The 27713-nt window shown below is 49.1% G+C and overlaps 1 protein-coding gene across 9 annotated transcripts in view; it reads right to left on the bottom strand.

The window, feature by feature from the left end:
* The window catches only part of FGFR1 (fibroblast growth factor receptor 1), a 56006-nt gene extending 30199 nt beyond the window's left edge, over positions 1-25807 (bottom strand). For all 9 annotated transcript variants that reach the window (XM_023517003.1, XM_023516994.1, XM_023516995.1 and 6 more), the window contains exons 1-2: positions 25169-25807; positions 15124-15302 (exon numbers count right to left, since the gene is read on the bottom strand). In XM_023517003.1, coding sequence (XP_023372771.1) covers positions 15124-15214 — 91 coding nt within the window. In that variant the 5' untranslated portion in view covers positions 15215-15302; positions 25169-25807. The remainder of the gene's footprint in view (positions 1-15123; positions 15303-25168) is intronic.
* Between the last annotated feature and the right edge of the window lie 1906 nt (positions 25808-27713).

Genomic DNA, 27713 nt, shown 5'->3' with positions numbered 1-27713 from the left:
TTTCCTGCCTTTATTAAAAATCCCATCCTAAATTCTAAGTATAACTGGCCACCAACAGTCACAATGCACAAGAATGTCTTTCACTGAAGTGGTATATGCGTGCGTGTGTGTGCGTGTGTGTGTTCGCATAGGGGTCCCGGGGGTGTGTGTGTGTGTGCTCGCGTAGGGGTCCCGGGGGTGTATGTGTGTGTGTGTGTGTGCTTGCGTAGGGGTCCCGTGTGTGTGTGTGTGTTGTGTGTGTGTGCTCGAGTAGGGGTCCTCAGTGTGTGTGTGCATGCATGCGTATGTGAGTGTGCTTGCGTAGGGGTCCTGGGTGGGTGCGTGTGTGTGTGTGTGTGTATATATGTGCGCGCGCGCGCTTGCGCACACAGGGGTCCCACTGCTGCAGGGAGCTCAGGCCCTCCCACCGCTGGCCCGGAGCCCAGGCCTCCCAGCCATGTGTCTGCAGCTGCGACCTGTCATGCACTTCCTGGTCTGGGTTCTGTAATGGAAAGATCATTAAGAGTGGGGGAGGGTGGCAAGCGAGATGGATGAATGAATGGATGGTGCAGAGGTAACTGCAGTCCCACTCTCCACTGTGCTCTGACCTTAGAGTCCGGTCAGGATCCTTAAAGAAAAGAATGTATTGCCCTCCCCCACCCTTCCCAACCAGGCCCTCCTTGGGCCTGGGCCTCTAGGAAGACCTCCCCTCCCCCAGGCTTAGCAGAAATCGTGAGGAGGGAGGAAACTCCAGCAGCTGGGCAGGAAAAAGTTGCTGCTCCTTAAACCTGCTGGCTCCTTAAACCTGCTGACGTATTAGCAGAGGCCTCAGCTGTTTCAGAATGTGCCTTCTGCCCCCCCAACTACAATGGGTGCTTGATGGCACAATTCACCAGGGCTTGGCACCCCAAGTGCCTGCCACCCTCCCTCCCTGTCCGGCTCACAGCTGCTCACCACCCACTCCAGAGCAGGGAAGGAGTGGGCCCTTCATAAGGTTACTTTTTCACCAACGTAAAGAAATGCCCTTTATAGTGTCACATTATGAGAACAAAGACAATAAAAGATCCTTTTAAATTGAAATGGTGTAGAAAAGGGGTTGCCAGGGGGCTAGGATAGGAGAGAACCAGGCCTTAGAATTTAGACCACAGTGTCAGTCAAGGAAGGTGAAAAAGTTCTGGAAGTGGATGGTAGTTGGTGACGGCCGTACAAAACAGTGAACTTAATGCCACAGAACTGCACACTTTGCAATGGTCAAAACACACCACAAAGAAATGATAAATGTTCAAAGTGATGGCTCTAATTATATCGTCTTTTTTTTTTTTTTTTTTGAGACAGAGCCTCAAGCTGTCCCCCTGGGTAGAGTGCTGTGGCATCACAGCTCACAGCAACCTCCAACTCCTCGGCCCAAGCGAGTCTCCTACCTCTGCCTCCCAAGTAGCTGGGACCACAGGCACGCACCACAGTGCCTGGGTTTTTTTTTTTTTGGTTGCAGCCATCGTTGTTTGGCGGCCCAGGCTGGATTCGAACCCGTCACCTTAGGTGTATGTGGCTGGCACCTTAGCCACTTGAGCCACAGGTGTCGAGCCAATTATACCGTCTTGATCATCACACTACATGCACATGCATCAGAATACCACACTGTACTCCAGAAATGCCCGTCAATTATAAATGTAAACATTAATTTAAAGAAATTAAAAGATGAAAATGGTTACAATGGGAAATGTTATGGTACGTATATTTTACCACAATAAAAACATCAAATGGTGACAGCAGTAGGCAGTAGTTTAAATATAAGTGTTCTTACTTGGCAAAATAAGTTGATGAACCTCAGTGGGTTCTCAAAAATTGGAGGGAAATTTTACTGGCTCATGAAATCCAAAAACCTGGGACAGCTGCCACAGGTTCCCAGGACAGCAAGGAGGACGCAAACTATACTCCTTTGATATCCTGTCCATCCACAGTCCATGCACTTAGTCTTCAGTCTCTATCTCTTTCCTGCATACATCATGAACGGTGAGCATTTGGTACTCTCAGTCTTAATAAGTTAAAAACGTGGTTTAGGGAACCTTTCTGCCCAGCCAGTGTGGAGCAGGGGAAGATGGAGACTAATGCCCACTATCTACACTTGGTGGTCCTTTCCTCTGATGACCCGGGGGCTCTAGAACAACAGGAATCTTGGGGGATGAAAGTCCTGCTCTCAGCACTGTCAATATTCCAGATGTCTAAGGGAATAAAGAGTCTACTTTGAGGTCCTTGAAAAACCATTTCATTCCAATGTCAGCTTGAGCCATAGGTGGCTGTCACTGGCTGGGTGCAGCAGAGAGTTTCTGAGAAGAAACCACTGCGTGATCTTGGACAAAACACCTTCCCTCTCCGGCCTCAGTTTCCTCCACTATGAAACTGAAAAGGTGGCTGATGTGACACTCTCCAGTTCTCCGGGTCTCTTCCAGCCCTAGCCCAAGTCCTGGGTCTTACCTGGGCTCCCCATGAGATCATGGGGCATTGCTTTCCGCCACCCTACACCATGAACACAGTTCTCTAATGTGAGGGAAATAGAAAGCCCTCACTTTAACTGTCCTTCAGAAAAAAAGGATTCTGTTTGGTCACAGAGGTCTGGCCACCGGCACCTTCAGTGAATGCTTCTTATCTTCATCCCTTCTCCCTGGCCTGGGGGGCTCTTGCCAGAAGCCACAACTGAGAGGCTGGGACTGGCAGAAAGCCCAGGTGTTCTTTAAGGATTCAATTTAGTGTTTGATGCTCATTATATATTATCCCATGGGAACACCTAGGCAAACAGATTTTTGAAAATGCATTGGGAGTTTGGGGTAGTGAAGAGGGGCTAAAATAAAATTAAATGCCCCTTCCGAATGCATTTTAGGCATCAATAGGGTCTTGATTGCTCAAGTAGCAGGAAAGTTTTGAATGCCAAAGGCAGAACTTCATTCAGCAGTTAGGAAGGGAACCTGACTCTGCAAAGGTCTAAAAGCTAATTCCTAAAACCTAAGGAAAATAAACCTTAATTCCAAAAGTAAACTCTTAAGTTTGACAATAAAGGAGCAGAGATTTCTGAATGTAAAAGGACTCTTCTCCTAAGTGGCAGTAGAGGCTGGATCAGCATTCCAGAGGTGGTGATAACGGACTTAAAGTCAGCAAAACAGGAGGGCATTCCAGGAAGGTCCCGCTTCTTTCCTGGAAGTTTCCAGTTCTCTTCCCTATTCCTGGCCGGCCTTCCCTCCGCCACGCCTTCAGGGCAAACCGACAGCTCTTTTCTCCACCATCCCCACCTCCTGGATCCACCTTGTCAATCCACCTTCTCACTATCCCCCAGCACTGGAGTTAGAGCTGTGGGAACTAAGATCAGGTACACCTCTGAGCTCCACCCTTTATTCACCATTTCACCTTGGCAAGATTTTTGTCTACCAGGTTAGCCGGTTTTTAAAGGTGGACATGATAACACCTTATAGACTTTTTTGGGAAGAGAATTAATTGATATCCGAGATTCTCCAAGTGTGGCCCCTGGGGCACCAGCACCAGCATCCCCTAGGAACTTGTGAGAACTCTCAAGCCTGGGTCTTGCTTCAGAATCAAGAGCTCTAGCTCTGATCAAGAGTGAAGCACAGTGATGTTTAGCAGGCTCTCCAGGTGACCCTGACGGTGAGAATCTGACAACTGAGGCATTAGATGCTCAATGCCTGCTAAGGATAACTCTCGAAGTTATTTTCCTCCCCTTCCTATTGAAAAAGGTCCCATTCTTACCTCTTTCTTTTCTTTTCTCTTCTGTTTCCTTCCCTTCCTTCCTTCTCTACTACTTTCTTCTTCTTTTTTTTTTTTGAGACAGAGTCATACTCTGCTGCCCCGATAAGAGTACCAGCCCTGACAGTGCCAGGCATCACAGCTCACAGGAACTTCAAAATTCGGGGGCTCAAGTGATCCTCTTGCCTCGGTCTCCCGAGTAGCTGGGACTATAGGCACCCACTGAAATGTGCAGCTAGTTATTCTATTTTTAGTAGACCTGGGGTCTCACTCTTGCTCAGGGTGTCTCAAACCTCTGAGCTCAAGCAATCCACCTGCCCTGGCCTCCCAGAGTGCTAGGATTACAGGCATGAGCCACTGCACCCAGGCCCTCGCTTTTTCTTTTCAAGGCTAGAAATTTTAAGTATTTTTTTTTTTAAAGGAAAATAGAATGTACCTGGTGCATTTAGTGTTAACTGAGCATATAATATGTACCAGGCATGCATACGTTGTCCACAAATGATAGTCAATCTGTCTCTTTACTCTGGAGAAGAAGCCATCACCTGTGGTTTCTTCTCTTTTTTTTTTTGAGACAGAGTCACACTGTCACCCTGGGTAGAGTGCTGTGGCATCACAGCAACCTCAAACTCCTGGGCTCAAGTGATACTCTTGCCTCAGCCTCCCAAGTAGCTAGGACTACAGGCTCCCACCACAATGCCTGGCCATTTTTCTGTTGCAGTTGTCACTGCCGTTTAGCTGGCCTGGGCTGGGTTCGAACCCACCAGCCTCAGTGTATGTGGCTGGTGCCATAAACACGGTGCTATAGGTGCCGGTGCTATAGGTGCCGAACCTCACCTGTGGTTTCTGATGTGTTACGTCCTCATTTGACTGTGATCTTTGGATGATACTTCTTAAATTAGTCATTTATTGTATTTGCATATATCTTGTAAGAGAACAGGGCTACCCAGGGCTAGACCTAACCCATAGTAGGGTGGGGGAGAATGGCCATTTGTCTTGGGCTTCAAATTCAAATTCAAGCACTCAAAAGAGGCCTCTAAAACTTTTGATCTTTTCTCCTAAAGTAACGGACAGAAGTGGAAGAAAAAACTTACCAAGAATGCTCAAAAGATCCGTATTATTAATCTATATTCTTAAAATCTTGTAATTATTCTGTTGTTAGCCCAACTACATTATAAAATATATTTTATCTTTAAAACATTAATTTTTTAAGGCCAGGCACAGTGGCTTATGCCTATAGCATTCTGGGAGGCATGAGGCAGGTGGACTGCCTGAGTTCAAGAGTTCAAGACCAGCCCAAGCCAAAAGCAAGACACCATCTCTTAAAAAAAAAAAAAAAGCTCGTCATTATGGGGGGTACCTGTAGTCCCAGCTACATGGGAGGCTGAAGCAAGAGAATCACTTGAGCCCAAGAGTTTGAGGTTGCTGTGAGCTATGATACCACGGCACTCTACCAAGGGCAACAGAGTGAGACTCTGTCTAAAAAAAAAAAAAAAAAAACAAAGAAACCCCTCTAATTTGTTAAATATAAACACTAAGAAAAACAAAATTTCAGGACCCCTGCCCCTCTGACATTTCTTCGTATTTTAAAAACTTCATAAAAAAAATTCATATACTGGTATCCTCAAAACAATTCTAATGCCCTAGCCTCTGTGAAGCTTCTGAGGTGCTCATTTCTACCCATCAGACAGTGCTGGGCCATAAAACTGTGTTAGGAGCAGCCCAGTTCATGTGCTCAGCCAGCACCTGCACCGCCACATTCTAGACTAAGTGTGACTTACAAAGAAACTCAGGTGTGGGATCTGACACTTTGGGGACCTCTGATCCTAGACCTTCTCTAAGTAGGAGGTCTCTGGGAAGAAAGGGTAGCATCAATGGGGTTTTTGTTCCATTGATTATTCGAGGAAACCTCATTCATTAGGGCAGCTGGGAGACCTGTGACTGGTGTATAACCTCACAATAAAGACCAGAATGTCCCAAGGAAAGCATCTCCGGTGGTTCCTACCCCTAGTCCCTTTCTCTCTCTCTCTCTCTCTCTCTCTCAAACACACACACACATACTACCCCACAAAGGGAGGTGAGGACAGATTCCAAAGGGGACTACACAGGCAGTGATTAACTGCAAAAGTTGGACTGGCTGAACTTTTGTGGGGAACCCAACCAAATTTAATAATGGGATGTAGTAAGGAAAAAAATACTATAGTCAGACCTGCTGAGTTTGAATCCTGGTCCACCTTCACCAACTATGTGAACTTAGAGAAGTTATTTAAATCCCTGCATCTCAGTTTACTCATCTGATTATGGGAATAAAAACGACATGCATAGGATTGTTGTAAACATGGAGAAATGTAAAGCACGTGCAGTGTGGAGATGTAATAAACAGTCCTTTTTTTTTTTTCTTTTTTGAGACAGTCTCACTTTGTCGCCCTCAGTACAGTGCTGTGGCATCACAGCTCACAGCAACCCCAAACTCTTAGGCTCAAGCTCAAACTCTTAGACTCAAGTGATTCTCCTGCCTCAGCCTCCCAAGTAGCTGGGACTACAGGCAACTGCCACAATACCTGGCTGTTTTTAGAGATGAGGTCTAGCTCTTGCTCAGGCTGGTCTTGAACTTCTGAGCTCAGGCAATCCGCCCACCTCAGCCTCCTAGGTTGCTAGGATTACAGGTGCTAGCCACCGTGCCTGGCCAGTACTTATTATTTTAGAGGACTATTACTGATTCAACCTTTCTGGGGGCCCAATATGATATAGTGATATAATAGTGATATAATTGAAACTTTAAAAATGTGACTGCATGGCTCGGCACCTATAGCTCAGTGGTTACAGTGCCAGCCACATATACTAAGGGTTCGAACTTGGCCCGGGCCAGCTGAACAACAATGACAATTCCAACAAAAAAATAGCCAGGCATTGTGGCAGGCACCTATAGTCCCAGCTACTTGGGAGGCTGAGGCAAGAGAATCGCTTAAGCCCAAGAATCAGAGGTTGCTGAGAGCTGTGATGCCATGGCACTCTACCAAGGGTGACATGGTGAGACTCTGTCTAAAAAATAAATAAAAATGAAAAAATAGAAATAAAAATGTAACTATACTCGGATACATGGACAGATTTTATTTGTAAAAGTATGTTCACTGAAGCATAAACTATTGGAAATAACCCAAATGCCTCAGTGTGGAGGGCTTAGTAAATAAATAAATTCCATACGTTCACGCAATGGAATACTACATAGTTATTAAGGATGATAAAAAAATTCTCTGTATGGCTATAAATACAAACTTAAGTTACAAATAAAGTATATACAATATAAATCCTATAAATGTAAGAAAAAATCTGAAAGAATAGACTCAGTGAACAGTGCTTATTTTTGTATGATGGGAATATGAATTTCTCTTTTCCTCTTCACAGGTCTGTGATTTTCTAAATTTTCTATGATGAATTCAGACAATATATCAAAATATCAATGTTTTAAAAGAACAAGAAAGATATTCTTTCTGATTGTGGAGAACTTAGAGGAGCAAACAGATGTATATTAAAAACTCCATATAACATGAAGCAGAGTAAAGTAAGTGTTATAATAAAAATTTAAAATAAAGGGTAAAGGCTCGGCGCCTATAGCTCAACAGGCTAAGGCGCCAGCCACGTACACCTAAGGTGGCGGGTTTGAATCCCCAGCCCGGACCCGCCAAACAACAATGATGGCTGCAATCAAAAAATGGCCAGGCGTTGTGGCGGGCGCCTATAGTCCCAGCTACTTGGGAGGCTGAGGCAGGAGACTCGCTCGAGCCCAGGAGTTGAGGTTGCTGTGAGCTGTAATGCCACGGCACTCTACCCAGGGGGACAGCTTGAGGCTCTGTCTCAAAAAAAAAAAAAAATAAATAAATAAAATAAAGGGTAAAAAAGATTGCTTAATTTAAAATCAATGACTCCTTAATTATTAACTGATAATTCAGGAGAGAGATGGCCCTCAAATTAAGCCTTACTCTGAGCCAAAGCTAAACCTTCCAGGGGTAACCGTGGCCACAGGCAGATTATGTGGAACTTTTTTGCTTGTCTGTAGTATCAGATATCATGAAAATCACACACGGACCTTTTTCTGTTTTGCTTGTCAGCTTTCCTTAATGTTTATATATTGAATGAGTGGCCCAAGACAACTCTTCTTCTTCCAACGTGTAATACAGGACAAAAAAGGTTGGACATCCCTGCAAGTAAGAATTGCAAAGAGTAAGGCCAGGCGTGGTGGCTCACACCTGTAATCCCAGCACTCTGAGGTGTGTGAACAGCTGAGCTCACGAGTTCGAGTCCAGCCTGAGCAAAATGTGAGACCTCTCGTCTCTACTAAAAATAGAAAAACTGAAGCAAGAGGATCGGTTGACCCCAAGAGGTGGCAGTTGCTGTGAGCTATGATGTCACAGCACTCTACCCAGGGTGACAGCTTGAGACTCTGTCTCAAAAAAAAAAAGAACTACAAATAGTGAAAAGGAAAAAAGGATAGGAACAGACATTTCCAGCTAAGGGACCAGGATAAATGATGAGTGTATATAGGGTTGACTTTGTAGTCAAGAAAAATGGATGAGACGGAAAAGAAGAAAGCAAAATAACTCAGTGAGTCAATGGACACTGGCCAGGGGCAAACCTGAGGAAGAGCTAAGCTCCGAATTCAACTTTGCAGAAACTTGAATGTTGATGTTTTTACGTCCTTCTCTGCCCAAGCTCATAGCCACTCACTCAGTCCACTCTGCTGAACAACTTTTTTTTCTTTTGAGACAGAGACTCATTCTGTCGCCCTTCATAGAGTGATGTGACACAGCTCACAGCTCACAGCAACCTCAAACTGTTGGGCTCAAGCGATCCTCTTGCCTCAGCCTCCCAAACAGCTGGGACAAGTTCCTATCACAACACCTGGCTATTTTTAGAGACGGTGTCTCACTCTTGCTCAGGCTGGTCTCCAACTCCTGAGCTAAAGCAATCCACCTGCCTCAGCCTTCCAGAGTGCTGGGATTACAGGCGTGAGCCACCATGCCCAGCTTTCTGCTGAACTTCTTGACCTCCTCCACTTTGAGCTGTAGAAGCCTACACACCCAGGCCTAGGAAACACAGCACAGATGCAGGGCTCCCTCGCCTCACACAATTCATCCCAGAAGGCCTGGCCGTGCCACAGCATGTGAGATAAGGTCATGGCATGGAGTTTCCAGCTCTGCCAGGACGGCTCTCAGAGTGCCCAGACCCAACTGGACAGACCCTTCAGCCTGGCATCCCCCTGGCTGCAAGGGCACCTGGTTCAGCAAACATGAGCCAAGGAACAGCAGAAGTGAATCCGAGGGCAACAGCTCCATGTCCCAATGCTACACTAACAACACCATCCTGCAACGGTCTGCTGCCCGAGAAGGGGGGCTCAGGCCACTGTCCTGTGCCCCCTACTCAACCCTCACCAGCTGGAAGTCAGAGCAAATCCCCAAAACCAAGACTCCAGAAGGCTTCTCCTATAGGGAAACAGTTTGGGATTTAGCATCAGCCTTTAAGATCCCACACAGGGCAGTCAACTTGCCGAAAAGTCACTTTGGACCCAAGTGGGGCAGCAGGGGAGGGAGGGAGAAGAGAGGCCTGCAGGCCCCTGAACAGCCGCCTTTATAAAACCAATGGGAAGGTCTGGACTGCCCAGCTCAGGAGCCCAGGAGAGCAGAGCAGCTGGACTCTCCCAGTCAGCAGGGAAAGGGTTGTCTCATTTCTAAGCTTTAAAGAAGGAAGAAAGAGGCAAAGGTGGAGTCCACAGGGTCAGCTGGAGCCCCAAGTGGCCCCAGAGGAACAAGGCTTTGTAAAAACAGGGTGCAGCTGCTAGTCATGCTCTCTGACCCCTGACCTTGCCCTCATGGATAACGACTCCCCAAGAACTCATCCTCCCGAGGTCATCCATCACCGCTCAGACACAAGCCATCACTCACTGCTTCTGGCGGCCAGGAGCTCTGTGCTGGGGCCAGAGGCTCCAGAACAATCCCCTGCCACGCCCTCTTCAGTTCCTGCCTACCCCAATCTCCAGGTAGTTGGGGACAGGGGACAGAATCAGAGCTTGATTCTTTGTTTGGGCTCCTCCTGCCCCGCCCTCTTGACAGCCATTTGTTCTTCCCTGAGAAATTCCTCCTCCCTGAAGTCGGGGAGCCGCTGGCAAAGCTGAAGTGGAAAATCAGTGAAGCTAATGGTGCAGCAATGCAGTGCCAGAGCCAAGAACACAGCCATGGAGTGGCTCCGGTGCACTTGCTGGGCCTGCGCGAGAGGCCACGTGAGCGTCTCTCCCAGGCTTCAGCTGGGCCCTCCTCACCGGCACTCCAACCCCCACTGAGCAATCAGAAACACCCTGCTCAGGTGCTGGAGCTGCCACCCTCAGGGGAAGGGATCTGGGACAGAGTCCATCCTCTAGGAAAATCCAGTAGCTTAGCACCTTACAGGTTTCTGCAGACTGAAATCCTTCACCCTTGTTCTCAAAGGGGTCACCCAAAGTCACCCTTTGCTCCATGTAATTTCACTCACCTTCTGACAGAGGGTGAAGAAACTCTAGTATGAGTTAGAAGCAAACATGTTCTTTTCAGAAGTTATGCTGGGGACCGGTTGGGGTGGGGGGGTGTCCTGAACGTGTCCCGAGGCAGCCGCGGTTCCTGGGCGATGCCCCTAGGCTGCAGCCCATGCATGGACTACAGCATGATTGTGTCCTCTGGTACCTGTTTGAGATTCTCTCCACAGCTAGGCTGAAATGCACATGCCTGTGGGACAAAGGCAGCTGCAGGACCCCCAGTGGTGGGGAGGTGCATAGGGAGGTTGCCAGGTGCATAGGGGGGTGCATAGGGGGAGGTGCATAGGGGGTCCCTAGAACTTGAGGATGGGCAACTGCTCTGGCCGCTTGCAGCCTCTCCCCCAGGGTGCAGGTCCTGCAGAACAGAGACAAAGCCCCGCATTGTGGCCTGCGCAGCATCCAGGGGGCTTGTGGCCAGAAATGGAAACATGCAGCTTTTCCATTAAGTGAAACCTCTCTCCCTCCCACAGGCCACCAGACTCCTTCACATCTGGGGGCGGGGGGGTGCGAGGGGCTGTACATCGCTTATGGGTTGCAGGTTTCCGAGCATGGAGGCGAGCACTTTGAGACCGCAAGCCTCATGTTCTAGACCCTGCACCACACGGTTCTGTCTCCTGTTCTGTCTCCTGCATCACGGGGCCTGAGGTGTTCTACCCACAGAACTGAGAGGGTGGCAGGAACCCCCACCCCAACTGCCAGCAGTGGCCTTACAAGCAGTTTTGGACACAATCATTTGTTCCCCCCCCCAAAAAAAAAATCTGACTCCAAAAGAGATAGAAATGTACCCTTTTCAAGCTCACAATCTTATGAAATCACTGTTCTATCCCCCTTGTCTGGGACCAGCTTCAGTCTCCCAACAGGACTCCTTCTCCTCCCCTCAGGACTTGATCTGAAACAAGCTTAGACTTTGTGAAATCCCAAACTAGAGAAGGGGAAGGAGAGGGAGAGGGGCGGGAGGCTGCTTTTCCTGGAACCCTTATTAAATCAACTTTCCAAGGACAGCCAGAAACTGCAGGCCCTCCCTGGTCCCTCAGGAGCATTTGCAGACAGCTCTGTGTTGGCACCGCGCTCAGCTGGGGGAGGGGCTGCACACACACACACACACACACACACACACACACAATTACAATCACAGCAAGGCTTTGCTAAGGGTCGGGGAGACTCCGTGTGAGCAGGGTTTCCGGGTGGTTTGCTTTAACCTTTTGGACAAACTCTTTCACGTAGAACGTTTTTTGAAGACAACAGCAGCACTCTGATTTAATAATCAGCAGAGCCAACACTATCCAATACACTCCACGTTGCGAGGTTCCCTCCGGTTTGCAGAGCTTGGAGACACATTTCCCCTGATGATGCTGCGCTCACACCGTGGTCCTCACGAGGGACTAGCTACGAGAAAGTGCATACTAAGGCAGGGACAGCCCCACCTGTGGGGCACTGGGACCCGTTCTCCAAGTGCTTCCCACTGCTGTGTTTCACAGCATTCAAAGCCCACCCCGAAAACAGCATATGTCTCCCTGTGTTTTGCCACCTCTGCAATCGCAGGAAAATGGACTCACAACTGCCGTCTGCTGCTCATCGACTGTGTAGTAGGCACTGTTCAAAGACTCTGCAGACATCCTCACTTGACATTCACAATGACCCTGTGACCACATATTCATTACCAACATATTTTATAGAGAAGCACAGAGAGGAGCTTTCCTAAGAGCCAACAGTCAGTAAAAGGTACAGCAGAAATCAAAACCAGGGCAGTCCAAGGAAGAACTTACGCCCACGCCAGTATATGAATGTCCACAGCAGTTTTACCAATAATGGCCAAAATCATTAATGACCACACACAGGTGACCCATCAAGTAGGGAGTTGACCACAAAGACACACGAGGGAAGCATTGGGGGATGACTTTTTTTGTTTTTTAGAGAAGGTTGTTTTGTCACCCAGGCTGGAGTGCAGTGGCACCACCACAGCTCACTGCAGCCTCCATCTCCCAGGCTCAGCAATCCTTATGCGTTCTCCAAAGTAGCTGAACTACAGGTGTGCATCACTATATCCAGCTAATTTTTAAAAATTTTTGTGGAAACAGGATATCTTGCTATGTTGTCCAGGCTGGTCTTTTAACTCCTAAGCTCAAGCTCACCTTGGCCTCCCAAAATGCTAGAATTACAGGAGTGAGCCACTGTGCCTGTTCTACCCCTTAATTGGGATGCTAGTTACACGAGGTAAGACATACCAACACACACCCAACCGCACACTGGGAATTGGTGTATGTTACAGTGTGTAAATTATGCCTCAACTAAGTTAATTTTTTTTTTAAGAGACAGGGTTGCTCTGTATCACCCAGGCTGGAGTGCAGTGGTGTGATCACAGCTCACAGCAACCGTCAACTCCTGGGCTCAAATGCTCCTCCCACCTCAGCCTCCTGGGACAGTTGGTGGGACTACAGGCGCATACCACCATGCCTGGGTAATCTTTTCCATTTTTTGTAGAGCTAAGATCTCACTCTGTTGCCCAGGCTGAGAGCTGATTTTTAGGAACAGTGGTCTCTAATTTCAATCTTTCCCGCTGCATGGCCTCCTAAGAGCCCCTGTCTACCTTTCCTCCTTCCCTCTGTTCCCTGGGCCAGGACTTTGTCCTCATTAAGACCTTCAGTCCCCAGCTCCATACTCCACCACTGCCTCTGCTTTCTGTCCCAGAACCAGCAGCTTCAATGACACCCTCTTCCTCCACCACCACCCTAAGACCTGACGCTGGGACAGCTTCAGCTTACAGGTGCCCAGGCCTGAGATTCATACCGTTTACTTTCTCTGCCCTCCATTCTTGGGCTGCAAAGAGTTTGTCAGAGAAAGTTGAAAAGAAAAAAACAGTACTTTAGGGTCCATTACAAATGGACATACTCAAAGGTCCCCCAAGCCCAGGTGGCTCTGGACTCTGGACGCCTTCATCTGAATATGCCTTCATCTAAATATGCAGTCTGGTCTGTCCCGCCCCTGTCACCAACCCCCCACCTGACTCGCTCTCTTCATTCTCATCTCACCCTCTTTGCCAGTCACCCAGAGCTGACTTGTGACCTAGGTACACTCACAGATTCTGTTCCTTCAGGGTCTTTACCACTTTTCTCCTCCTTTACCATCTCCCAGCTCCCTTCTACTTCACAACCTCACTTCCTCTAGCTAGACATTCAAACCAACTTCTGCCACGTCTTTCTTGCAATAATTACTACTAATACTTCCCATGCAAATAATCGCTCCATCTGGATTATTCCATTTAATCCTTTATTATTGTTTCCATTTCACAGATGAGCAAGCTAAGGCTTACTGTGTAATTTGTCAAAGGAAGTAACGTGGCCACCCAATTGCACAAATGCAGGTCCTTCCTGACTCCTTCCTCCCAGCTGTCCAAATTTCAGCTGCCAAATTAATTTTCTCAAAGCTGGATCATGTCACTACCTGCTCAAAACTTTTCAAGCTTCCCAGCACCCACGTACCCACAATTTTCTTAACAGAGCATTAAGCCTTGAATACGCTAACTCAATCCAATCTTTCCAGGTGTTACTTCCCACCAGCTCCCTACTCACCAGCCAAACTGATCTCCTCATACATCCTGCCTCTGCACCCTCACTCCTGCTGCTCCAGTTGGAGTGCTCCTCATTTTTCCCAAATGCCTCTTCACCCCCTAGGCCCCATCTCAGATGCTCCACTCCCCATTCCCCTGCACTCCTAGTGTATTTTGTTGTAACTCCGCTGTGTTTTAAATACAGTCTACCTTGTACGTACTTACCACTGTATTCATCTCTCCCCTACCTGACTGTAAACTCCATGTAGGCAGAGATGCTCTCACTCACTTTGATCTCCAGCACGTCCTGCTGGGGTTTTTTGCCTTCAGTCCTATTACTAAATGCAACATGAACACCCCATTCCAGCCACTGCACTTTCCACAAAGTCTCACAGCCCCTTCCCCGCTCCTTGCACCATCCTAAGTGGACTCATCTTCTCACCCTTCACCCAGACAGGCCCCTGCAGCCTGCACGAAGACCCTTTACACTGCCAGACAGGCCCCTGCAGCCCTTTATACTGCCGCCCAGTCACATGTACCCTGAGCCTCTCGCTTACCAGCCACCAACCTTCGCTACGCGACCAGCCACCACATCACAAGCCACATCACGCCTTGGCAGCAGAAACATCCACATATTGGTTCTCAAAGTCCCTTAAAAGCCACCAGGCGTATTGTACCTCTCCATGGATATTTGCACAATACAAGCACATCTCACGAGCACTGGGACAAATCTGCACTGACATTAATAATCTGTCAGGGTTTCCGACACACCACAGGTCTCTGGTTCTCAATCTCCTTTAAACCCTTCAAATAGTCCACATCCAAAGCAAACCACTCAGTAGGTTCCCAAACAGGGCCTGTGAGACACGGCCAAGGAGGCATGATGGCAAACACAAGCTATGACCACGACCCTTACAGAAGATGTGTCTTTGGAATAATCCTCTAGAAGCCAGAGGTCTTTATCAAGTTCTCACCTTCTACAATGTCTGCTATAGTCTGATCCAAGTTCTAGACCCAAATTCACACCCTACTGCACCACCCATCTCATATATCACCTAGGTTGAAGGGCTGACTCTAGGGCTGCGATCAGATGTACTTTCCCCGGCCCCGCTGAGCACATTCCCCTCCGCCTTCACGACTGCAGGCTCTGACGAAGTTGGTTATGTTTGTAACCCAGCACAAACCAGCCCACATGTCTTCAGAGTCTCTCCTACAGGAAAGGAGCCTTCCTGCTGGACCACATCACCTACCTCCAGCCCACCCTTTTATCCAGGCCTGGTCTTACCTTCTTCAGGCAAGGTTGGGGCTGGCCTGGCAGCGCAGAGTGTGGCTGTGACCAGCACAGCCCAGAGGAGGAGACACTTCCAGCTCCACATCCCAGTTCTGCAGTTAGAGGGTGGTGAGAAGGCTCCACACCTCCATGGATACTCCACCCTGAGCTCAACCCTTCTTCTCAAGCTGACTCTGGGGGAAAAAAAAAAGAAAAGTTAGGAAAATCTGAATAGAAGAAGGACAAGGAGAAAAAGAAGATTAAAGTTTGTGGCATGGTAAGCCTCCCCGCCTAGAGGGTGCTGGAAGCAACAACTTACTCTTTTTTTTCCCTCTTTAGAAATAGAGCCCCATTCTGTTGCCCCGAGCCTCAGCCTAGCTCACAGCAACCTCAATCTCCTGGGTTCAAGTGATCCTCCTGCCTCAGCCTCCCAAGCAGCTGGGACTACTGGCCCCCACCAGAGCACCCAACTAATTTTTCTATTTTTTAGTAGAGACAGGGTCTCATTCTTGCTCAGGCAGCTCTCAAACTCCTGAGCTCAAATGACCTTCCACCTTGACCTCTTGGAACTCTAGGAGTACAGGCATGAGCCACCAGACCTGACCAGTAACTTACCCTGCCCAATGTAAGGAGAAAGCTGAAATAAATCATCTCCAGATATAAATCACAGGGATCTCCATTCTACCAGCCTCCCCCGGGGAGAACACAACCCTCACCAACTCCTTACAAAGAGCCTCAGAGTGTGGGGCTTCAAGGTGGATCCAGTTCTCTCCCCACAGCCAAACGGTGACACTGATGTCTGACAGATACTGAGTCCCAAAGTTGGGGAGAAAAAACATCCTACTGTAGAATCAAGGGAGGACTCAGAGATGGCTCACACTGACCCCTACAGAATCTGCAGCCTTTTATACCCTTCTCAGGTCTGGAGCAGTAAAATTTAAAACAACTCTCTAAGGTCTTAAAGAACAGATCATTGTGCTAAACATTTACTAAGTGACAAGACTTTTTGGGCACTGTCTGGGCTGCAAGGGGGTGACTGTCTCTGTCTTCCAGGTGGCTTCTATCCTAAATACTCCAGGGAACCATCCAAGTTATTCAGAGAATCTACTTCCCCGGAACATGCCCTAATGTGGTGCTCCAGCCCTGCCTCCCCCAACCCAGCCAGGCAGGGCCCCTGAGTGAGTCAGTCCTGGCTGGCAGAAATTCCCCCGGATTCCTGGCTTCCTCCACATGTGCTCAGCCAGTGGGAATACACATGCAATACCACTAGCTCCCTCCCAAGGCTTACTAAAAATTTAATGATTTCAAGTCAGAAGAGAAGTAAATGTCTCTCTTTCATTTTTTTCTAAATTTAGGGAAGGAACAAGAAAACAGAAAACAGAATGAATACTAAATACCTACCACAGGTCAAGCATGCCATGAGGTACAATTAATTTTTTTTTTTTTATTTGAGACAGTCTCACTATGTTACCTGGGGTGGAATGCTGTGGTGTCACAGTTCACAGCAACCTCAAACTCTTAGGCTTAAGCGATTTTCTTGCCTCAGCCTCCCAAGTACCTGGGACTATAGGTGTCCACCACAATGCCCGGCTATTTTATGGTTGTAGTTGTCATTGTTGTCTGGCAGGCCCGGGCTGGATTTGAACCCACCAGCTCCGGTGTATGTGGCTGGTACCCTAGCCACTGAGCTACAGGCATCAAGCCAGTACAATTAATTTTTAACTATAAAACTTCATTTATTCCTCACTACAAACTTGAGGAGATAGGAATTATAATCCCCCACTAAGCAATGGAGAAGCTGAGAAACGGAGACTTGAAGAGGGCAAGTACCTTGTCCAAGGACATGTAGCTAAGTAACCAACAGCACAGAGCCTCTGGGGTGGCTTTCTCATCACCCAGGTTTTCAGATTAAACCTGGCTCTATCTGATGCAAGCTAATTTTCTCTGAACCAACTGGATAAGGACAAATCTAGATATGAAAAGGCCTTAATTCTCTATTCCTTTGGTCAAAAGACTGACCCTCGGAAGGAAATCACGGATGAACCCTCTAGTCCTTAGGATGTGGCACAGTCCCAGCCTGGGGTAGGGATGAATACATCTCTAAGCCCAGCTCCCACATCTCACTAGCTTCCATAGACAGACCTCACTGAGGCAGGCCTGTCACCCAGAAAGATACCCTAGGCCGGGCATGGTGGCCCACAACTGTAATACCAGCACTTTGGGAGGTCGAGGCGGGTAGATTGCCTGAGCTTAGGAGTTCGAGACCAGCCTGAGAAAGATTGTGGTGGGCATCTGTAGTCCCAGCTACTTAGGTGGCTGAGGCAAGAGGATGGCTTGAGATCAAGAGTTGGAGGTTGCTGTGAGCTTGTTATGACTACCAAGGGTGACAAAGTGAGACTCTGTCTCAAAAAAGAGTAAGAAAAGCTAAGTCTCACAGTACCCGCCAGAGTACTGAGTACATTTTTAGTAGCCAATGGGGAAGAAAGGCTGGTATCCTTGAGATAATTAAGCTAGGTTTCAAACATAGCCAACAGGCAGCTTCTACCACCGCTCGGCCACTCTGACCCTTGAAAAGCCTGCCACCTCCTCACAAGCGTGGGCCTGCTGCAGAGTGCCCTCTCTCAGCTCCGTGACCAATGCCCTTCAAGCTCATCTGCCAGCCTCCCACTGGCTCATTCCTCCCCCAAAGCATGCAAGTCTCTCCTACCCTCAAGTTTTACATCTGTAAAACACTAACTTTAAGAAAACCCAGCCTCCTGGCACCAACTCCTGGAATGAGAGAGGTAAGTGGGCACGCACCCCACTGTACATCTGCAGAAAATACAGCGACACACACCCATAGTCCACATGCTGGAGACCCCAAGGACTGCCACCACCTCCTTTACCTCACCTTCTCATTCTACTAATTAATGAATTCTTCCAATCCCTTAAGAATAGCCTCCTTACTCCACTGCTGGACAGATGTGACCTGTAGCCTCACAGGTGCACACGGCAGCTTCCCTGGAAACCCTGCAGCTGGCTCACCCTCAGTCTCTCCAGTATCAGTCAGGTCACCTTGGATTCGCAGCCCAACTCACTTGCATGCAGGGGTCCTCGGTGGAGAACAGCGAGGCAAACATGACATTTTAGTTTTTCTACCTGTTGGAGGAGGATGAAATGTTTTCCCTGCCTGCGTCACAAGTGGTTATAAAGATGGAATATGCTGTGTGGGTGACAGTGCCTACTGTCTCCTCTGCAGACTACTAATCCAGTGTAAGATGTGGATGGTGAGAAAGCAAGGGTTGACGCACATGACCTTGCAGCTCTCTCTCATTCTGAGAGTAAACATTCTGTGCACATCAGATCTCCTTGTCCAAAAATGATGTCAGGAAAACCAGCTGATGAGTTCACAGCCAAGTCTTTTCTTCCTGTTCTCTGGAGAAAGTGTAAGTGCATGCCCTTCCATTTTGAATCATGTAACCCCAGTGACAGTCACTTAACCTTTCTGAGCCTCAGTTTCCCCCCTGCTGAAGGGGGCTACATCCCAGGTTCACAGGAGTTTATGAGGATCAAATGGGCAGTGCGAGTGAAGGTGCATGTTCTTTCCTCTCTGAAGCACTAATTAAACATAAAGAACTACAACTGGGCAGCACCTGTGGCTCAAGGAGTAGGGCGCTGGCCCCATATGCTGGAGGTGGCAGGTTCAAACCCAGCTCCAGCCAAAAACTGAAAAAAAAAAAAAGAAGGGCTTAAGCGGTTCTCTTATCTCAGCCTCCCAAGTAGCTGGGACTACAGGTGCCTGCCACAACTATATTTATATTTAATGTATTTGTGTTTACAATTGTTGTATACAGTAGAACCTCTGTAAGTTGACCAATGAAAGGACTGTAGCAAACTGGGCAACATACAGAAGTGGTCAACATAAGGAACTTGTCCGACTGTACTGATATGTACATGTGGTGCACGTGCTGTCTATGAAAATATAGACAGGTGGTCAACTATGGAGGTTCTGTAGATTTACAATTCTTATTATATAGTGCTTTGAGTAACGCCTGATAGCACTCTCAGGAAACTTGGTAACTGGCAGCAAGAAGACCTAACTTCCAACCTTCCCTAAGATATTTCTCACTCTCCATCTTCACACTCTCTACTCGGCTGGTCTTAACAGTGGCCCTGAGCCACATGCGGCTACTGTACGCTTGAAATGTGGCTGGTGCTAACTGGGATGTGCAAGAAGTGAAAAAATATACCCTGGATCTTGAAAACTTGGTAAGATGGCTCGGCACCTGTGGCTCAAGCGGCTAAGGCGCCAGCCACATACACCTAAGGTGGCGGGTTCGAATCCCCAGCCCGGGCCCGCCAAACAACAATGATGGATGCAACCAAAAAATGGCTGGGCGTTGTGGCGGGCGCCTGTAGTCCCAGCTACTTGGGAGGCTGAGGCAGGAGACTCACTTGAGCCCAGGAGTTGGAGGTTGCTGTGAGCGTGGTGCCATGGCACTCTACCCAGGGGGATAGCTTGAGGCTCTGTCTCAAAAAAAAAAAAAGGAAAAGAAAAGAAAACTTGGTAAGAGAAAAAGAACGTAAAGTATCTCATCAATAATTTTTTTTTGAGACCAAGTCTCACTATGTCACCCTCAGTAGAGTGCCATGGCCTCACAGCTCACAGCAACCTTAAACTCTTGGGCTTAAATGATTCTCTTATCTCAGCCTCCCAAGTAGCTGGGACTATAGGTGCCTGCCACAACACCTGGCTATTTTTGTTATTGTTGTTGTTGTAGCTGTCATTGCTGTTTAGCTGGCCCAGGCCAGGTTCAAACCTGTCAGCTTCAGGGCATGTGACCAGTGCCATAACCACTGTGCTTACGGGCGCCGAGCCTCATCAATAATTTTTTACACTGATTACAATGTTCAAATGATAGTATTTTCAAAATTTGGGGCTAAATACCTAAAATCTAAAGAAATTAATTAAAAATGAATTATAGCTTGTTTCTTTTTACTTAATTTCAAATGTGGCTATTAGAAAAGCTAAAATTACACATAGCTAATGCTATATTTCTGTCCCCAACAATATGGGTCATAGCTCTGGGCAATCTCCACGATGCTGTGCAAGAGTCTTTGCCCTTCTTCCCTTTGCTGGGGCCAGGTCTTTGCTATTCTCTGAGTCCTACCTTAATAAAGTAACAGTCCTCAAGCCTTTCATGGGGCTTCTAGCTAGAGCATCTCATTCCTCTGAATTTACAAAACACCTTGCTAGCTCCTCTCACATGGTCATCTTAGGTCCTCTTATAGTATTGTTATTTATGTTCCCCATGGGATCGTAGGCTCCTTTAGAGCAAGGCCTGGGCCTACTTTAAACTTTGGGGGGTTTGTTCTGTTTAGTTTTTTGTTTTAGAGACAGGATCTTGCTCTTTTGGCAGGATGGAATGCAAGGGCACAATTATAACTCTACAGCCTCAAACTCCTAAGACTATCCTCCCATCTCAGTCTTCTGAGTAGCTAGGACTACAGATATACACCACCATGCTTGGCTAATTTTCTAAAAGAAAATTGCAGAGAAAAGGTCTCACTGTATTGCCCAGGCTGATCCTGAACTCCTAGGTTCAAGTGATCTTCCTACCTTGGCCTCCCAAAGTACTGGGATTCCAGGTGTGACCCACTGTGACTGGCTCTAACCCTTATTAACACCCTTAGCACCTAGTGTACATAGAAGGTGCTGAGATATTTGTTAAATGAATAAGTGAAGGAAAAAAAAAAGGTTGAGAAAAAACTAGCATAGATATTCTCCCAGAAAAGAGGCTGAGAATACCCAGCCACACTCTATTCCAAAGAATACCAATTGAGAAATTTTCCTACCATTTTTGATTCTTCAGAATTGAGGAAGTCACACCCAAACATTAATCTCTTCAGATGGGAAGAAGGCTTACTTCTCAACAGAAATGGTCCCTTTTCCCAAAAGTGAGCATTCTCACCTTAATGTTGAGAGGGTAGAGCAAGTATCTAACCAACATTTGAAAAAAGTTGTATCACTCAGTTTGCAAAATTTCAGTTGGTCCAAGGGAAATGCTAACTTTTTCTTTTTTTGAGACGGAATCTCACTTTGTCGCCCTCAGTAGAGTGGCACGGTGTCATAGCTCATAGCAACCTCAAACTCCTGGGTTTAAGTGATTCTCTTGCTTCAGCCTCCCAAGAGGCTGAAGTCCCAAGTAGCTGGGACTATAGGCGCCCACCACAACGCCTGGCTGTTTTTAGAGACAGGGTCTCGCTCTGGCTCAGGCTGGTCCCAAACCTGTGTGAGTTCAGGGCAATCCACTCACCTGGGCTTCCCAGCGTGCTAGAATACAGGTGAGAGCCACCACACCCAGCATTAAATTTTTCATTTTGAATCTGCTAAAAAAGGGTCCAAATATTCTTAGGAATAAGAAGTGTATAAAAAATTAAGTTAATTAAATAGAACACCAACCGCTGCACATAATCTAGAAAACTTTGGTCCTGAAGGCAGAATATGTAGGGAAACATCAGCCATATTTTGAAGTCGTTGGCCCAGATGAGTGCTGTACACCAGGAGAGCAGGCAGGGGAAGAAGGGAATCACACGTTGTTTCTTTCTTTTTTGGGGGGGAGTTGTGATGAGAGAATTTTGTTTAAGGTAGATGAAGCTTTGGGGGGAAAACAAATATCCTAGCCCAAGTCTGGTATTTAATCCCCCTGGAAACACCAGAATCTTCTCTAAAGCTATACATCTGGACTCCCACCAGTCCCTGGTGCGTCCTTTTACAAAGCTCTGGGGAAGGCAAACGCAAGACAAATTTCCCAAGAGGAAATTAAATTCATCTCAAGCGATGTGAGGCCCTTTCAGAACCAGACATCTAAATCAATTTTACCGAACTCTGTTCCCTCCTGCAGCAACAAGGCTCAAACTTTCCTAGGATGCTCTCTAACTAACAGCCATTTTGATGAAAGAGTCTTAAAAAATGGAGGCAAGAAAAACAAGCCTATAGAGAAGCTGGCTGCTAGAACCCCAAGCTCACACCAGCAAATCTCCTCTATTTTTAGGAGTCTTGTTTCAGGTCAATACCCAAAACAAACAAAAAACACACTACTAAAAGCAAAACCCATGGATTTCCCTTGGTTTCTAAGGCTGGCTGGAATCTGTTTACCCCATGCTCAATTCAATTTTCTCGCCCTCTGGAGCCCACCAGGAATAAAGCTAACTTGGCTGGGGGTGCATGGATGTACCCTAATCCCCTCTCCCAAGGGGTGGGGGGGTGACCTTTTTCATTTTCTTCCCGTGCCTTTGCTATTCAAAGGGTACCTAAGGGAACTCTAACATCCTCCATGGCCAGCCATAGACCAAGGATAAGAAGCAACCTAAGAGTGTCCACTCTGGAACCAAAGCAAGTGGTGCCCACTCTGGCCCAAATCCCCATTGTGAAAATACCTCCCAAATGGGCATTTCTGCAGGTATGGTCAAAGCAGGCAGGGGAAGCACAAGCGGCTCTGATCCGGATGACCCTCATTAAAAAGCTGACACTCAGCTATGACTAAGAGTGAACACAACAGATATTTCAAGGAGCTCATCACTGATGCAGGGAGCAGACAACCATCCCAGCTGGAGCCAGGCCACAGCAGCCTCCCTGTCCCCAAGCACCCTACACCCTGAGGGTCAGGGGCAGCCCTGGAGTTCCTCCTAACCCACAGAGGGGAAATATGTGAACAAGTCATTAGGGAGGCAGGCCCTCAGGACAGAGCAGGCAAAGCCAGAGATTGCTGGCTGCCGGTCACTGAGAGGAAGGGAGATGACCCAGGCGAGGGGGTAATTAGCCAGACCAAGGCACGTCCCACAGGGCCCAGCTACTTAGCTTTTAAACAAGCCTCAGAGAGGAAACCAGGAGGCTGGGCCAACGTCGGAAAATGGCCACTTTCTGCTCGATAGTCTCAAGGCTAAGGCTCTACAATTTAGATGGTATTCCAAAAAAAGCACTGGTCTGGAGGTGCAAAGAGCAGGGCACATCTGCGGAGGAAACAGTCACCTTAATTACCATGTCTAGAGAAAGTGCGATTTCATTACAGCCTCCAAAACTACCGCCCAAAGAAGGAAACCAGAGAAGTGTTTTCAATTTGAAAGAGGCTAGAAAAGGAGTAAGAGAGATCAACTCTCCCACCTCCAACAACTTTGGACCATAAGACACCTCCTTGACCCAGAGAATATGATAAAAGAAGGTAAATAGACAATCCCACTCCCGATTCCAAACTTGTAGCCGTTACTTAAAAGGTAAAATGCCAAAAAAAAAAAAAAAAAAAAGGTAAAACGCCCCACAACTTTGTCTCCAGGAGCTGCGGCTCAAGGCGCTCCTTGCAAACACAACCTCTGGAGGCACCAGCCCAAAGCCGCGGCGCTCAGGGCTCGGCCCAAGGGAGCGTGGACAGCGATGCCTCTGGGCGGCCCAGTGGGAACCGCCGGCTCCTTACAGGGACAGTCCCTGCGGCGCCAACTGCAACTAAGTAGGACAGAAAGCCATGCTATGGTTCCAGAAACTTCCATCAGGGCCAGTTGTGGGCCAGACCCACGGCCAAAAAGGCCACAGCTAGCAGATGCGCCACCCTTTCCTGAAGTCTTGGCCCCCATCTCCCAAGAAGCCTCTCTTCTGCACAAACTAGAAAACATCCCAACCGCCCCGGCCACCGACAGCAGAGAACAGCTAACTTGGTGGGAACCTAAATAACTTGGGATCCAAGGTAACGCTCTTTTCTCCTGCAAATCCCAACGCCTCATCTCCAAGACTCCAGAAATTTTAAGGAGGGAGGTAGTAAAGACAAGTTGAAGAATCCCAGATTTAATTTAGGGGAGGGGGAGGGGAGGAAGAGGGATGTTTAGTAATGTGGCTGCGGTGTACCCGTGTGGAGTGAAACGGAACCAGATGCGGCTGCTACATCTGGAAAATGGGAAGGGGGGAGTGCTGGGGGAGAAAGGCACCGCAGAAATGTTTTCCAAGCGAGCTGATGGCTTCTGGGCCCAGACTGGAGAAGCAGGCTTCCCTCTTCTTCCAAAGAGTGCCTCATAGATGGTGTGTTGTGTATGAACCCCCTTCTACGACGTCCACTAATTCCTCTGCAAATGTGGATCCTAGCCTCTCATTTATCCCCACACCAAACATAACGGGAGCCGGAGCGGGAAGCAGAGGACAGAAGGGTCTGGGCCAGAGAAGCAACAAGCGCCGCTGCCGAGCGCATCGCACCGGACAAAACCTTCCCCCTTCCCCCACCCCTAAGAGCCAGATTGGAACCGAATGTGCCCCCTGCTCCAGCCCCATACGGGGACTTAGCGTCATCCTCTGGTCGCTTGCCGTTCCCCAAACTTCAGAGGCTTCCTGAGACACTGTTAAGTAGATCACCCCCTCTGGAAAGGGGACTCCTGCCTCGCTCTCAGCCATTTGGTGACGGCACCTCCTTAAAACCTTTTCCAAGAGAAGCTAACCTTCCCCACCACTTCCTTCTCTCTTCAAGTCCACCCACTCGTCCCCAACCAGGACCCCAGACTTTCCCCGGACTGAAAAAGGCCTTGGAAATATCCGGGGTTTTTAGCGTTCCGCCCAAAGCTACCTGCGGAATTGGGGAGAATGCCTCAAGGGGACCCAAAGGAGGAGGAGTGGAATGTAACACACACACACCCCACCTCGCTGCCCACTCCCGCCCTCCTCCGCAGTCCGAGGAGACCGTGGGCCTCCACCGCCTCGGCCCCGGCCCTGTCCCTCCCCGGACTCACCGCAGAGTCGCCGCCGCCGCCTCTCCAGCTCCCGAGCGCGAGTTGGAGGAAAAGTTGGGCGGCAGGAGGAGCGGCGGGACCGGCGCGGGGAGGGGGCGCAGAAGGTGACGCGGACGGAGGGAAGGGAGGGGAGACCGAAGGGGGCGCGGAGCGCCGGGGAGGGAGCCGGGAGGCGGAGAGGGCGGGCAACGAGTGGAGGGAGGCGCCGGACCCGACTGGGCTGCGGCGGGCCAAGCGTGCAGCCCCGAGGCTCCGGCGCCGGGGGGCCGTTCGGGACGCCAAACCCGCCCGGATCTAGGGGCACCGCGGCTCTTACCTCACTCGGCGTTGAGGAGAGTCCTCTGGAGAGTCCGCCGTGGCGAGTGAGGGCACCGCGTCCCCGGCTCCAGCCCGCCGCCCCCAGGCTCCGTTCGGGTGCTGGCGGGGTCGCGAGAGCCCCGCGGCCGACGCTCGACTCCCGGTGGCGCTCGGTGCTCTGCGCCTCCAGCCCGGGCGGGAACAATGGAGCCGGAGCTGGTGCCCCGGAGGCGGGGCGGGGGGAGGGCTCCCGTCCGCCGCCGGGGGTCTCCAGACCCCGTGCCCCCCTTCTCCAGAACCCGGCAGCCGCGCCTCACGCTTCTTGCAGACCCGGCTCCATCGCCCTGCGGGGGCCCCGGCGCGGCGGCGAGCCCGACTGCGGCACCGCTACAGTGCGCTCTGCGGGGCGGCTCTGCCCGGACCGCAGAAAAGTCCTTGGTCTCCGCCGCTTTTCCAGCTGCGGCGCGCTCGCGGTAGAGGAAGGCGAGGTCACCGCAATGCGCTAAGCAGAGTGTCGGTCTCGTCCGGACGTTGCCGTCCAGCTCCCGGCACAGCTCGGGCTTCTCTGCGCGCTGCGGCTGGACCGTGTTCGGGCTCCTGCTCGCCGCCGCCCGCTGCCGAGGCCGCCGCACTAGTGCCCGAAGGAGCGCTCGGAGCGCTATGCGCCGGCGAGGCGCGAGGGCTCGCTCGCTCCCTCCCACCTCGCCTGGGCCCTCCTCCTCCTCCTCCCCTTGCAGCTGCCTGCTGGGCCTTGTAGTTCCCGAGCCGCGGCCCCAGAGAAGTGGGGAGCGGGCGGGGTCGCCGGGCGCCCTACCTTCCCTTTCCTGCAGTCTGGTTCTTTTGGCGCTCGTGTCCTTGTGTCTGAGCATGGCGGGGACAGCACCCGAATTTCAGGACGTAGACGGATTAGCAGTTTTGTGGGGGTGAGGTGGAGAGACGCTGTAGCCCTGAGGTCGTGCATGGTCTCGTCGGCTTTGGAGTCTTGGGGAAATGATTTGCGCCCTCTAAAAGTCGGTTTTCCCGTCTGTAAGGGGGGGCGGGGGGCTGATAGTTTGCATATAGAGCTGAGGAGTAAACGAGAGCCTGGCACATAGTTAACACTCAATAAATACAAGCTGTTTTTATTCATGATAAGGTCAACCCCTGCTTAGAACCTTTCCTTGGATCTCAACTTTCCCCAACCTCATAATTTAGCTTTTGTATTCTACCAGGAGCTGGACGCTGTACATTCAATCGCGCCACTGTGGGCCTCCTGGAGGCTCCAGCCTGCTGAGTATACTTAGGAAGCAGAGTTGGGGGAAGTGTGAGTGGAAATTACACCCACTAAAACGGCCACTCAGAGCACCCTCCAGTGGTCTAAGGAACCCCCCCCCACACACACACACGAAGTAACTAAAATGCCCTTCCAGTGGGTCCTCCCACAGGGTGGTATAATCTCATGGTTCCCTGATCCAAATGGACATGAATCCCCTGGGAAACTTCTGAAAAATACAAATTCTTGAGCCTGCTCAAACATGAAGAATCAGGTTGTTCCAGAAAGGAGCCAAGATTCTATATTTTCTCTACCGCTCTATGGCAGTGGTTCTCAACCTTCCTAATGCTGCAGCCCTTTAATACAGTTCCTCATGTTGTGGTGACCCCCAACCATGAAATTATTTTCATTGCTACTTCATAACTGTAAGTTTGCTACTTTTGTGAATCGTAATGTAAATATCTGATATGCAGGATGGTCTCAGGCGACCCCTGTGAAAGGGTCTTTCGACCCCCCCAAAGGGGGGTACCTGTGATAAGAGGCCAAGTTGGTATGGTGGCAACCATCCACTCTAGGTAGGAAGGAAAATTCTATTCTAGTCTGCCACTTATGAGGTGTTTTATTTTGTCATACTTGATAAAATCAAGACAGGTATCTGTTCAGACACGCTCAGGAAGCTGTCATGAAAATCACATAGAATAATGGATGTCAATGCACCAAAAGTGTTACCCAAATAGAAGTCACTATGTAGAAACCCATAGCAGTGAAACATCAGATGACGATGCCTGGAAATAGGCACATAAATGCTCACGGTAAAATCTGACCCAGTAAACTCTGTTTAGGGAGCATACAAAAGAAATCGTTCTTTTCCATTATGTTAATACTTCACACACAAGGGAAAAATCATATTCCAAAGAGAGCGATTGGCTTGTTTAGCTTTTGTGTTCTTTTCTGTTCTCTGCTTAATAGAGAAGTTTGTGTGGTGAGAAAGATTTTTAAAATACGCAGAGGGAGAGAGAGTATATGTGGGGCAATGCACAGGTGCAAGCTGGCAGCGCGGAGAAGAATGCTGGTCTGCGGGGACAGCTTCTACTACCAGCCCTTGGTGCACTCACCCCTGTACTCAAGCAATCATTGTTAATGACAAAGCGACTGGTTCGGCGCCTGTGGCTCAAGTGGCTGAGGAGCCAGCCACATACACCTAAGGTGGCAGGTTCGAATCCAGCCCGGGCCGCCAAACAACAATGATGGCTGCAACCAAAAAATAGCCGGGCGTTGTGGCAGGCACCTGTAATCCCAGCTACTTGGGAGG

The sequence above is a fragment of the Otolemur garnettii genome, unplaced genomic scaffold, assembly GCF_000181295.1.
Source record: "Otolemur garnettii isolate 467f Iridium unplaced genomic scaffold, OtoGar3 scaffold00102, whole genome shotgun sequence".
NCBI classification, from domain to species: Eukaryota; Metazoa; Chordata; class Mammalia; order Primates; family Galagidae; genus Otolemur; species Otolemur garnettii.
The sequence above is the reverse complement of the archived record's forward strand: the minus strand, read 5'-3'. Positions and strand labels throughout refer to the sequence as shown.